The sequence below is a fragment of the Pogona vitticeps genome, chromosome 4, assembly GCF_051106095.1.
Source record: "Pogona vitticeps strain Pit_001003342236 chromosome 4, PviZW2.1, whole genome shotgun sequence".
NCBI classification, from domain to species: domain Eukaryota; kingdom Metazoa; phylum Chordata; class Lepidosauria; order Squamata; family Agamidae; genus Pogona; species Pogona vitticeps.
The window spans coordinates 221,562,314-221,575,751 of record NC_135786.1 but is presented as its reverse complement, the minus strand read 5'-3'; the positions used below and the strand labels follow the sequence as shown (position 1 = coordinate 221,575,751).

The window sequence follows — 13,438 nt, the reverse complement described above, 5'->3', positions numbered from 1 at the left end:
TCCTTTTCTTTGGGATGGTTTCTGTTGCTGCCTCCTGGACAGTGTTACGAGCCTCTATCCAAAGTTCTTCAGGCACTCTGTCCACCAAATCTAGTTCCTTAAATCTGTTCTTCACTTCCACTGTGTATTCATAAGGGATATGGTTTAGATTATACCTGAGTAGCCCAATGGTTTTTCCTACTTTCTTCAGTTTAAGCTTGAATTTTGCTATAAGAAGTTGATGATCAGAGCCACAATCAGCTCCAGGTTTTACAGTTTTTGCTGACCGTATAGAGCTTCTCCATCTTTGGCTGCAGAGAATATAATCAATCCAATTTCGGTATTGCCCATCTGGTGATGTCCATGTAGAGTTGCCTCTTGTGTTGTTGGAAAAGGGTGTTTGAGATGACCAGCTTGTTCTCTTGACAGAACTCTATTAGCCTTTCCCCTGCTTCGTTTTGAACTCCAAGGCCAAACTTCCCTGTTGTTCCTTTTATCTCTTGACTCCCTACTTTAGCATTGCAATCCCTATAATGAGAAGAACATCTTTCTTTGGTGTCAGTTCTAGAAGGTGTTGTAACTATAACTCAGATTAAATGAAGTGGAAGATATATTTAAAAATGAACGAGCTGATATTTGCTTTTTGGAGATGGTTGGTTTTCTTTCCCTCCTCTCCCACCCCGGCAAGGAATTTCATATAGATAAATGAAAAGCCACCAAAATACGTATCTATTTCAGTAACTTGAATAAATGAAGTAAAAATGGACCTTTCTAGGTGCTGGGAAAAGGCTTTAATTATACTTATCATGACTGATAGTCTTTTCCATTTTCAAATGCTAAACAAATAAGGTAGTCACCTGTGTCCAAATAATTCTAAAAATGCATTTTGTTAAATACTGCCAGTATATATAACTGATGTTATATAACTGATGTTCCAAATAACAAGGGGTAAGGAAGGAAGTATGAATACTTTGCTAGTCATGTACTCATTTAAATAGGCTCTATTATAGTTAGAAATGTTTAAACAAAACTATTCATGTTCATCTTTCCTTAGAATAAAATAATAGTTCAAAAGAGTTACAAACATCAGAAACCTACCAATAATCCTGAGTTACTGGGGAAAGGAATTAATTACTGGTAATCAGTTATTTTTAACCAGTTATCTGTACTTCTCGTCCTCATTTGGTGCCTCATTAGAAGGATGTGCAGATACTTACTGCATAACGTGCAGATACTTACTACATAACTGAACCAGAAGGGAATATGGCATAAAATATCTTCACCACATATTAAAAAATAATGAGGAATATATGAGATGGAAGGTGGAATATACTGAAGGTGGAAATAAGCGAAACAAAAAAGTGGCCTTATCCATCTGTCATAGCACTGGACATGTTACGATTACATTTCTTGCTTTTGGAGGCTAGCATTGAGTATTCTTTTAGTTTTCTTTTCTGATTAAGTCATCCTTGAGCTAATGGTGTCCATTCTTCATCTCTATAAACTGACTGGGCTGCTTTACCAGATGCTATGGTAGGAGCATAAGAAGCATGCTAGGTTCTTATGCAAACAGGCTTTACCACACTGGCAGGGATTGCTTCCTCCTGCTCTGAGCTTCAAGCAATTTCTAGCATGTAGAGAGACCCAATATACGAAAGCTATTGCTAGCTCACTTGGTTTAAGGATAAGGAGCTAATTAGTACCTAAGAAACTCTACATCCTACGGAATGATGTCTAATGGACCTTGAGAGCCCACTTGGTACCTTGTCAGCAGGAGTGCTAGCTTCCTCCATGATTATTGTCTGCCATAGATACCCAGTGAAATGCCACTATTTCCACTTTGCATCATATAAACATTTTTTCTTTCTTTCTCAAGCATCTTCTAATCTGTCTGCACTGTGGATTTGCCCCAATGGCCCAGTGAAGACATGCAGTGCCCACAAAAATATGCACAAAAAAAATTCAGCAGAAACGTTTAGAAGAACATTCCCTACCCACATAATTAACTAGAAATAGCACAGGTAATGGAACCCAGTTGTAGTAGATTTGGAATGAGCAGAAGCATCCTGTGTTAGCATAACTGCCCTTGTGCTGGAATAAGTCTTTATTGCTGACTGATCTCAATTAGCCAGCACAACCACTCTGCTGGCTGAAATCATTTGGCAGAAGCCCCCAGAAAGGGAAAGAGAAATAGAAGCAGCAGAGGGACAGCTGAGTTACATCAGATCTGAGCCGCTCTTAGTTCAGGTTCACGGCACAACATTAGGCTTGGATCAGAGTGTTGCTGTTTAGTTGTTAAGTCATGTCCGCCTCTTCATGACCCCATGGACCACAGCACGTCAGCCCCTCCTGTCTTCCACTACCTCCTGGAGTTTGGTCAAATTCATCATGGTAACTTCGGTGACACTGTCCAATCATCTTCTCCTCTATTGTCCCCTTCTCCTCTTGTCTTCACACTTTAAGGGTCTTCTCCACGGAGTCTTCTCATGAGATGGCCAAAATATTTGAGCCTCAGCTTCAGGATCTGTCCTTCCAGTGAACACTCAGGGTTGATTTCCTTCAAAATGGATAGGTTTGTTCTCCTTGCAGTCCAGGGGACTCTCAAGAGTCTCTCCAGCACCACAATTCAAAAGCATCAATTCTTCACCAGTCAGCCTTCCTTATGGTCCAGCTCTCACTTCCATACATCACTACCACAGCAAACTATGGCAAGTTCTTAAAGAAATGAGAGTGCCTGACCACATTATCTATCTTCTGAAAAATCTGTATGTGGGACAGGAAGCAACAGTTAGAACTGGATATGGAATAACTGATTGGTTCAAAATTGGGAAAGGAGTACGACAAGGTTGTATATCATCTCCCTGCTTATTTAACATATGCAGAATGCATCATGCGAAAGGCAGGACTGGATGAATGTCAAGCCAGAATTAAGATTGCTGGAAGAAATATCAACCACATCAGACATGCAGATGATACCACTCTGATGGCAGAAAGTGAGGAGGAATTAAAGAACCTCTTAATGAAAGTGAAAGAGGAGAGTGCAAAAAAATGGTCTGAAGCTCAATGTCAAAAAAAAAAAAAAAAAAAAAAGATCATTTCCAGTGGTCCCATCACCTCCTGGCAAATAGAAGGGGAAGATATGGAGGCAGTGACAGATTTTACTTTCTTGGACTCCATGATCAGTGCAGATGGTGACAGCAGCCACGAAATTAAAAGATGCCTGCTTCTTGGTAGGAAATCGGTGACAAACCTAGACAGCATCTTAAAAAGCAGAGACATCACCTTGCTGACAAAGGTCCGCATAGTCAAAGCTTTCTTTTTTTCCAGTAGTGATGTATGGAAATGAGAGCTGGACCCTAAAGAAGGCTGACTGCCGAAGAATTGATGCTTTTGAAGCATCTGGAGGAGATCTTGAGAGTCCCATCGACTGCAAGGAGATCAAACCTATTTGAGTCTTTCACTGGCCCCTTGGTCCAGCCATCACCTTATCACGAACCACGCTGTGCCAGTCTTCAGAAAAACACTCTTAGCACTTAGAAAAACATATTCCAATGTCTCTCAAATCATCTTCACACAGAACCTGCCCGAATCCATCCTACATTTCTCTGACTGCATATCCCATTGAACTCCATCACACTGCTCATTTTTGCCTCCCAGGGGAAGATCAGCATTTGAAAAAATGTTCTTGCATGTTGTTCTCCACCTTTTGGGAAGGGGGTAATATTAATGCCACAGTTTTCATGCTTACAATGTCTTTTATACACATTACATTATCTTGCACATTTTGCACAAATTACTCAAAACTGTAGTGCAAATGTTTAAGAATCAGAAGCATCAGATGGGTTGCTTGTGTCTTTTCTTTTTAAGCAGTTAGTTCTTCGTGCTTTCTGTATGTATGTCATTTGTTCCTCAAAGTGGAATTACCCTAGCATAATGTATACTGCCATAGGGAACACTGTGCACATGTTGCAGAAATCCTGATAGAGTAAACAAGAATTATTGTATCCTTATTGAAGTAAAAAGTCTCAAACAGCTTGGAAATATCTTATCAAGATGTCTCATTGTGTCAAGATGTCTAAATCAATGACAATGTGCAATTTAGTGATTATTCTTCATACCCTTAGAGGGCACCATGCTGTCTCTTCATGTGTGCTGATGGTGTTTGTTGTTTAGCAGCAGTCAGGCCTTAAAACATGGCATCAGTAGAAGTGGAGAGACTGCCTGATATGTTAATGCTAGCCCTGGTTAACAATAGGGCTCCAGTGCTTGTTATTTACAAGAAAAAATAAAAAATGGCCAGATCATAGGTGGATGGTGCTAATGCAACACTTTTTAAGTTCTGTGGCACTATTTGCTTACTTAGATATCTGTTGATGAATCTTGCAAACATAATTTCACAAAATGAGCCTTATTCACAGTTATATAATAGACAACATAAGCAATTATAACAACAACAAAATGCTACAATTTATGCACCCAAGTCCTTGGCAATGACACCAATACACAAGTTGCATGTAGAATTGTAAAGTTCAAGTGTCCCTTTGAAATTTAAATTTAGATACAAATTCAAGACATCTTCCTTAATTGGGTTAGATGTTCAATACATAGAGAAAAGTCCGCTCCACACGTGGGGTCTTCAGAACCCTAGAGCAAGTTGACAAGGGCCTCAGCAGTTTAAGTGGCAATGACAGCTTTGGGCTTTTCAGTTCTCATGTATTTTCTGATTCAAACCTCTTACACACAGTTCCACTCTTTCTTAGTCCCACCCCTTTGGACTGAACCAGTATTTCATAGAAATTACACTAAGCTGGTCACATGACTTCTGAAGAAAGCAGGGCAGTCATCTGTGCCAGTGATTCCCACCTTTTGATGTCAAGGAATCATCAATTTTCTGCTTTTCTAGTCATTGATTTTGAGTATATATTCTCCTTTTTTAAATAAAATAAGGGTGATATTTTGCTGCTAATAACTGATCTTTTTCAGTGTATATCACTGGACTGTAAACGCCAACACAAAGATGCTTGTTTCTGCACTGGCTGATGGAACACCTATTTTCCACTTATGTTACTGATAAAGGCCTCTCCCAATTTGAAGATACCCTTGTCCAGCAGGCCGGGGCAAAGACGCAGTCACAAAAGCAGCAAATCAGGGAGTTGGACAGGGGAGATAGTATTTGTCTTCAGTGTGGAAGGGATTGTCACTATCGAATTGGTCTTCTCAGCCACACTAGCTACTGTTCCAAGTCCTCTATTCAGAGCACATTACCATAGTCTCTTGAGACTGAAGGATGCCTAATCTAATCTACTGATAATGCCCTAGATATCGGATCTTACTTTGCACTCTTCATTTCATTGATGGGGCTTTTTTCCATTCCTAAACCTGATAGATTGCACTCATTTCTATACTGCCAGCATAGTAAAGATTTTCACCATTTGGTATGTAGACAACTTTTCACAGAGTTGTTGTTAGTGGCTGGCACAGAGGGAATGTGAAGGATAAATTAGCTCACAGAGAATGGAAATTTGTGATTCTCTGGAACTGTTCTAATTTTTGAGAAATGTTTTGCCCAGCCTTAATTGCATTATGTGCCCTTTACAACTGGTGTAATAAATTACAGTTTATCATTACTTACCAAATCCAATTTGCAGTGATAAATCATTATAATCGTTATGCAGAGGGCATACATGATTTAATCAATCTATATTTTAAAGAAAGCAAATGTGATTTTTATAGACAAGAATTTAAAGTAGAGTTCTCATGTTAGCTTTTTAAATTAAACAGGTCAGTCTAGCATACTGAAGAGACAGTGGGAGGTTGACATGGAATAATCAAAAGGTTATGTGTTCTCTAATTAGGAATGTGATGTGTAACTTATCTTTCAGTTTATTTTTGTTTGAATATGCAGCTTTTTAATTTTCTTTATTTTTTTGTTGTCTGTTTTTAAACCCAGAAGAAAGAATGACAGTTTGTATCTGTGTTGATCCTCATGAAAATATAGCAGGTTTTCAGTGGAGGCATGTGTACGAGTTTGGAAAAAACAATCAGCATTGTAAAAATAGGTTTTTATTTGGAGGGAGGAGAACAAGTGTCAATACTTTCTGTTGTGAGTTTTGGACATGAACACCCACTCCCCCACCCTGAGGTTTCCAAAGGTTTCCCCAGGCCATAAGAGATCATCAGCCTTATGCATGCATAACTGCATAAGCAGGGTTCTGGCCAGCTAAAAGCAAAGTGTGCTGCCTATATACCACTTCATAGTGCATAAGCAGTTTGGGTGGTTTTCAGTTTAATAATGCAGGCTGCACCTTGCCACCCACTCACCCTCAACAAGCTGGGTATTCAATTTATTGACCTCAGAACGAATGAAAAATGAAATTTGAGCCTCGGATTGTATCCGGGTTGTGAGCAGAGTTTTGGCTGCAGTACAGCAGTTTAACCACTGTGCCACAAGGCTCTGTATATGAAGCATTACAAGAAGGACAAACTTACTTTTTGTTGTGAGTATGACGAATAATTTAAGGGGAGCAGTAATCATTTACAGGTACAGTTCACAATGTTATTTTTAACCAATTACAGTCATTTATCAATAGCTTAAAATTATGCATGTTACTAAAAGGCTTCCTTTCTGATTAAGCACAAAGGATATAGATGTTCATGGGGTTTTTGCTCTTACAAAGTCTAAATATTTTATTCCGGTAGCCTAGCGCCCTGTATCCCCTTTATCAGAGGTGTTGGTAGGACTCCATAAATTTGTAAACAAACCCTCAGACCACATGGACTTTTTAGAGCAGAGGAACGTTTGAGAAGCTGTCCAAATATCTTTATTTAAACTGTTAGGTGAATCTAGAGTTTTTGTTTGTTTTTATTTTATTACAGTTGTCATTATGCTTATTGTATTCATGGACCATGCAACATTGCAGCTTCCTTCTTTGGCATTCCAGACGAAGGGGAAGGTGACCCCAATATGAGTTTACTTTTATGGGAAAATAATGTGTGAATCAGCCTCAATATCTTAATGTTTTACAATCTGTTCTTACACCTAAGAGAATTTTAAAAGTCTTGTTTCTTCTTTACATCATCTTGGGCATTCAGTCTCATATTGTAATGTACAGTATTAGTAGATATTTAATATAAGCAGTGACAGGGTCGTTGTTTGAAGTGAGAATGTTCTAATGATTAAAAGCCACCGACCCTTCCAGTTTCTTCCAACTTAACTTGGGGACCTACACTGTGCCATCATTATTTGCACATGACAGTTAGCTTAAATTAGCCTAAAATAACTTAATTGCAAGATAAGGGTGAAATCCTAACTTGCCAAGGTGCCCGAGGGCTCGCTGATGCTAACCCAGCTAAAACTGTGCTGATTCCAAATTCCTACCAGCCTAGGGATGTTGTTAGTTACTTATGATTACCTTGGCCACCTTTGCTGAGTCTGTACTGAAGGGAGTTGGGACTGGGCACGAGGGATGGGATTTTCTGGAGCAGAAATGCCATAATTCTCCATCCTGTGAGTTCTACCTACCTTACAGGTATCTGGCGTAAATTAGAAGGCTTTGAAGCTTAACTAGGCAACGTTTTGCCCAGGTGCCCTGTTCCTGTGCCACTGCTAGCCAGGAGCCTTTGTTCTGAGCAGGAAGCTTGGGTAGAGTTTATGTGCCTATAAGGTATGTAGAACTTTCATAATAGAGAATTAGAGTATTTGTGTTCCAGGAAAATCCAAAAATTGCATCCGTGTCTGACAGAACCCAGTCCCTACCTTAGTGCTCTGCTTCCCTAATTCTTCTTTGGCTCTCTGGCCAGCTGATCTCAGCCAGCACAATAGTGGTGGTTGCAGCTCCAGTTTAACTGTTGGCTTTCAGATCAGCCAGTTTTGCTGGCAGAAAAAGCTCCTCCCCATTCCAAAACATCTACAGCAAACGTATCTTACATTTTGGATCTTACTGCCTGAGCTATTTTGTTATTTTCATTTGCAAGCTGTCCGTGGTCTCACACTGTAAGTAAAATCTGCATAGCTCAGGCTTTTAAAGAATGTTTATTTTATTCAGTTTATTTACATAAACTCCTGCAATGTCATCTGCCAACAAATCTTGATATAATTTTATGTCTGAGTGTGTCAGTATGCATATTAATGAAAACATGCACTAAAAAGACTCCTGATTCAGCCCTGTTTACTGTTACATCCATACTGTTTTTGTGGTGTTTATAAACATATACAATGCAACTTACATTTTAAAATCATTTTATCCTTGTTGGTACTGTTTCTGTACCAGCAGCTCATGAGACCCATACCTGCTTCTCCCTTGTTTTGTCCGCTCTATATCTTTCCTAGTTCTCCTCAACCTAACAGCCTTCTGATTGTTGTGGGTTTTTTGGGCTCTTTGGCCGTGTTCTGAAGGTTGTTCTTCCTGACGTTTCGCCAGTCTCTGTGGCCGGCATCTTCAGAGGACTGGAGTAGGAACTCTGTCCATGCTCTGTTGGTGTTTGTTGGATAGTATTTATAGCTGTGGGAATGGCTTTTTTCTTTTTTCAGAAGATAGGGTGATCAGCGTGTTTTTGTTGTGATGAGGGAGGGGGGAGAGGGAGAGATTATCTGTCACTGTGATTGATGGGTGTCTTTAGCTGGTCTTTTTTGTGCAATGATCTCTGGCCCTTGTGGCTGGGTAAGAGTTCGTTGACCTTTTGCAGGTTGTATTTCTCAGAATGGGGTGCCTGGCCATGTTTAGTTTCAGGCCTTCTTCTTTCCTGTTTAAGTTTTGTTTATGTATATCAATGGCTTCCCTGTGCAGGCTAACATACAGATTGCTGGTGTTGTCCAGTACTTCAGTATTTTGAAATAGAATTTCATGTCCAGCTTGTTTAAGGACACGTTCAGCTACTGCTGATTTTTCCAGTTGTTTTAATCTGCAGTGTCTCTCATTTTCTTTGATTCTAGTGTGAATGCTGCGTTTTGTGTTCCCGATATATAGCTATTCACAACTGCAAGATATCTGGTATACTCCTGCAGTGGTGAGGGGGTCCCTTTTGTCCTTTGCTGACTGTAACATTTGTTGTATTTTTGTGGTGGGTCTGAATACAGTTTGTAGGTTGTGTTTTTTCAAAAGTTTCCCATGCGGTCCATGACCCCTTTGATGTACAGCAGAAATACCTTATTAGCCGTTCCCACAGCTATAGAGACTGGCGAAGCGTCAGGAAGAACAACCTTCAGAACACGACCAAAGAGCTCGCAAAACCCACAACCACCATTAGATGCCGGCCGTGAAAGCCTTTGCGAATACATTTAACAGCCCTCTCTTTTGTTAATTTACCCACTGCTTTTCTCCCTTGCTCCATACACTTCCAGGATCCACCGGGAGTGTTACAAGACATACTGTTCTAGACCTCTGGCGTTTCTGCCCACAACCCACTTTACTTGAACCCAGGCCCAAGAGTTCCCTTCAAGGGAAAAATGCTGTGAGGGAAAGTTAAGTTACACAGATGTGTTGTGAGAAATGGAGGAGACTGTCAAAATCTCAGTGTAATGTATACAAAAAGTCACCACCTGAACAGTAAAATGCTATGTGGTGGAATCAGTTAAGAAAAAAACAAAAACTTGTTCGTGGTCTGTTCTTTGGTGTGCGCATATGCAAATGAATATTTTAACTGAAGATTAGAAACATGTTCCATGTGAGTGAATTACTGCCAGTTGTAAAAATGCTGGGTGACAAAATGTATGCTTGATTTTTTTCAGTACCGTGTTACACACTCATATTGTGAAGGCATTGTTCAAAAGTATTTAATAAGATACAACAGTTAAATGAAATTCTTTATATTTTGTTGAGATTTGATTAAGTTAGAGATGTTTAATTTCTCTCTAATATAACTTGTTTTTCATTCTTTGAATACCAGGAAAACGGGATCATGGCTAATAACGTTTTTTTGGCAGAAGGGATGAGCTGACCAAGCAGTTTCTATAATTTGGCTGAAAGCCTATCTTGAGTTGGTCAAATCCTATTTGCAGCTTCTGGGGAATATGATAATCAGAACAGAAATCATGTTCTGGAGGGCTGAATTTTAAGTTCCCTGAATAATTACACTCTCCCGAAATGAAAGGAGACTGGAATCTTGAAAGCATTTTGTCATACAAGTTTCTTTATCTTGAGATAAAAGCTGGGGCTTCTTTAACAGTAACAACCCACCATTACGAGATTAGGGAGACAAGCTGTGTGCTGCTGAAATGTTCCTGCTCTGTTTCTTTTGGTGTTTCTAGTCATGTAGAAAAATCCTTGTAAGGGACTCTTAATTCAGAACAGAGTGCTTAAAATATTAACAAGTAGAATAGTCTTCCTATGCTGCTACTCTTCATTTCCTTTCCTTCTTTTCCTTTCCTTCTTATTTAGGTTTTTAAAATAGCATTGCCTTTCTATGCTGTAGTTAGATCCAGTGTGCCGTAACTGTCAGGGACATCAGCATTTAAACCACTTTCCAGCTGCAAGCCTTCCTAGTCATTACTAAGTATGCTGGTCAGGAAACCTCATGAATTGTGACCTAAAATGCACCGTCCACATGTGAGGAATCTAATACCTGCTACTCAGTGCAGAAAGAGAAATAAGAATATAAAAATCTAACAGACACCAGAGCTGATTATATGAAAACTAGCATGCATCTCTATCCATATAATAATATGGGCTACACTGCCACCATGGAGCCCTATGCATGGCATGCATACTTGTGCTGTTTGTCTAGTGACAAAGGAGAACTGAAGTGAGAGGCCAAGATCTCTCTTGGCTGCTCCAACTACTGTGGCTTTATGGAGGGTTCAGACAAATATATGCACATATAGCTCCTATTGCAAAGCTGTAGGGCAAAGAGAAATGACTAACCCTTTTGCATTCTGGAAAAAAAAATCTTTTTCTTTGCTCTCTCATTCAGCTTAGTTTACTAGCGTTACTGAACTATTGTTATGCTGTTGGGACTGAGTGTGTGTACACTTGGAAGAGTTATTGCTATATGGGCTTTGAGTGTATAGATCATACAATTAGGACACTATGTAGCTCTGGCCAGTCATAGTGCATTTCCCCCCATTTGCGTTTTTTCTTTCAAAAAAGGAGAGACCTGGAAATGCTGAGATAATGTTATGGATGTGGGAAGAGGGTTTTTTGGAGTTTCTCACAAAGAATACAGAGTGGGTTGACCATAATCTTTATGCCTTTTATCTGAATAGAGAGCAGGTTGGAGGCGTTCTTCACACACCCAGTTAAAAGTATGCATAAGAGCTTAACTAAAGGACATACGGAGTCAGTGGGACTGCCTTGTATGATGTGGAATGTCACTTTTCAACCCCAGCTAGGAAAAACACTATAACAAGTCTGGTTCTAACATTCAGATGTTCTGTCAAGCAGCACAGTGGGGAATCAAACTCTTAACCACTGGCTGCTTCAGTTTAGTCCCTATTTGAAATATTTTATTCTCTAATGTATCCTCTCTCTCCCTCTGTTTGTTCTTTTCGACAGCGGAGGATGCATGTGGAGGGACAATGAGGGGATCCAGTGGTATTATCTCGAGCCCTAATTTTCCCAACGAGTACCACAATAATGCAGACTGCACGTGGACCATTGTGGCTGAACCTGGCGACACCATTTCGCTCATATTTACGGATTTTCAAATGGAAGAAAAATACGATTACTTGGAAATAGAAGGCTCAGAACCGCCAGCAATATGGTGAGTGAATCACTGTTGCATGTAAGCATTTATGAAACTATCTCTGAAGAAGTACTATCGCAATACCATCAGAATGTATTTAAACTTCTTCCGACACCTCCTACAGTTTTCATCTCAGATGTATTTTCCAGTTTTGTCTTGTATATCATGACTATCAGTTTAGGTTAAATCTAATGGCAGGTTAAAGTTGTGCTATTGAGTCTTGACTTGGATGAATCCTACCCATTTTTTCCCAGTTTTTTATCAGTATTATTACAGAACCTTTGTTTGAATGCTATCATTTGCATTTACCTTTTGTAAAAACCAGTGACTAATGCTATGAGCAAGGGAAAAGTATGTCTGCATTGGAAAGTCACTGAGATACGGTATAGTCAAAGGGTTGCAACCTGTAGTCCCCTAACAGTCCTGTGGTTGTCATGATTTGTTTCAGAATGCTTTTGTACTGGCTTTTACAGTGTGATAGTAGTGATCTGACTCATGATTCAGTCAGATCACTATTATCATACTGTAAAGTCAGTATAAAAGCATTCTGAGACAAATCCTTTGGGCTGAAACAGCCACAAAACTGGGAAAGCAGATAACATAAATTCAAATTTCTGTAGGGAAAGATTAAGTATTGCTTTGGAGTCATTCCCCTATCTTAAATTCCTGCTATCCAGTTGTTGTTGGGTGCAGAAGGAGAAAAGATGGGTGCAGTGTGAGTACTCTTAATAGTAGTTTTGGAGAACTAACAAATGGAACAGGCATTAACACTAGACAGATATCCTTTTCTATCACCTTGCAGAGGCATCTCAAGCAAAAACTATGGAACAACATGAGATGGGGGAAAGGATTGAGGAGAAGGTGGCATAATTTATAGATGGGGAACTGAAGCTATGGAACAGAAATCCTTGTTTCACAATTGTAGACAATCACAGTTGTAGACAAATACATGCATGCCACTGGCTTTGTTGACACTTTTCTTCAACACCAGCAACCCCCTAAAAAAAGAAAAATATTTCTTGATAGAAAATATTAAAAAATGGGAAGAAGGCTTCCACTCCACTGTCAGAAAAATGAAATTGTAATGCCTCCATAAAACAGAACCGAAATGATTGCCCTCAATTTGCTACCTAGCAGAGTAGTGGCAAATTGAGGTCAGCCATTTCAGCCCACCTCAGGAGCATACAGTTCATTGGAAGGTGGCTCCAGTCCAAATTGGGGTCCTCGTGCCTGCTTTTAACCAAGAAAAAAGAGCTGGTTAGTCTCCTCACAGACCTGTTACATCACATGTAATTTGTCCTGTGGAGTCTCTAGTTGCTCAGATAGAATTTGGCTTAAAATGTCATCAAATGTGGACTATTCTGGACTTGTGCATTCATCCATGGTATGGGCTGAGCTGTAATTCTGATCAGTTTCACTTACTCCATTATGCAAAATACCTCTCCATATACTACACACACAAGAAATGAAGTACAGGTTTATAAAATGTACAGTAATTAATAGGTTACTAATTAGATTGGCTGTCACTTCATTCTCATCCTGATCCAATGAAGCAAACATGCAAGAGCTTTTAAAATGCTAGACCATGCTGATCATCTGTTTGAGGAACAATGGAGAGTAGCAGAACCTCCTCCCTGAGGTCCCAAATAGAGATGGTCATGAACCAGGAAAATGGCAGTTTATGTTGGTTCGTGGTTCATTGCTATTCACAAACTTTAACAAATTTTTGGATGAAACAAACTGTGTCGTGGCTCATGCAATGCAGGACTTTTGGGAGCAG

General features: G+C 39.6%; 1 protein-coding gene across 6 annotated transcripts in view; it reads left to right on the top strand.

Moving 5' to 3' along the window:
* CSMD3 (CUB and Sushi multiple domains 3) overlaps positions 1-13,438 on the top strand; it is a 700,243-nt gene that overhangs the window by 245,293 nt on the left and 441,512 nt on the right. For all 6 annotated transcript variants that reach the window (XR_013544184.1, XM_072999268.2, XM_072999267.2 and 3 more), the window contains exon 5: positions 11,469-11,676. Coding sequence is in view for 5 of the 6 variants with exons in the window: in XM_072999268.2 (XP_072855369.2) it covers positions 11,469-11,676 (208 nt within the window). In the remaining variant the exon portion in view is untranslated. The remainder of the gene's footprint in view (positions 1-11,468; positions 11,677-13,438) is intronic.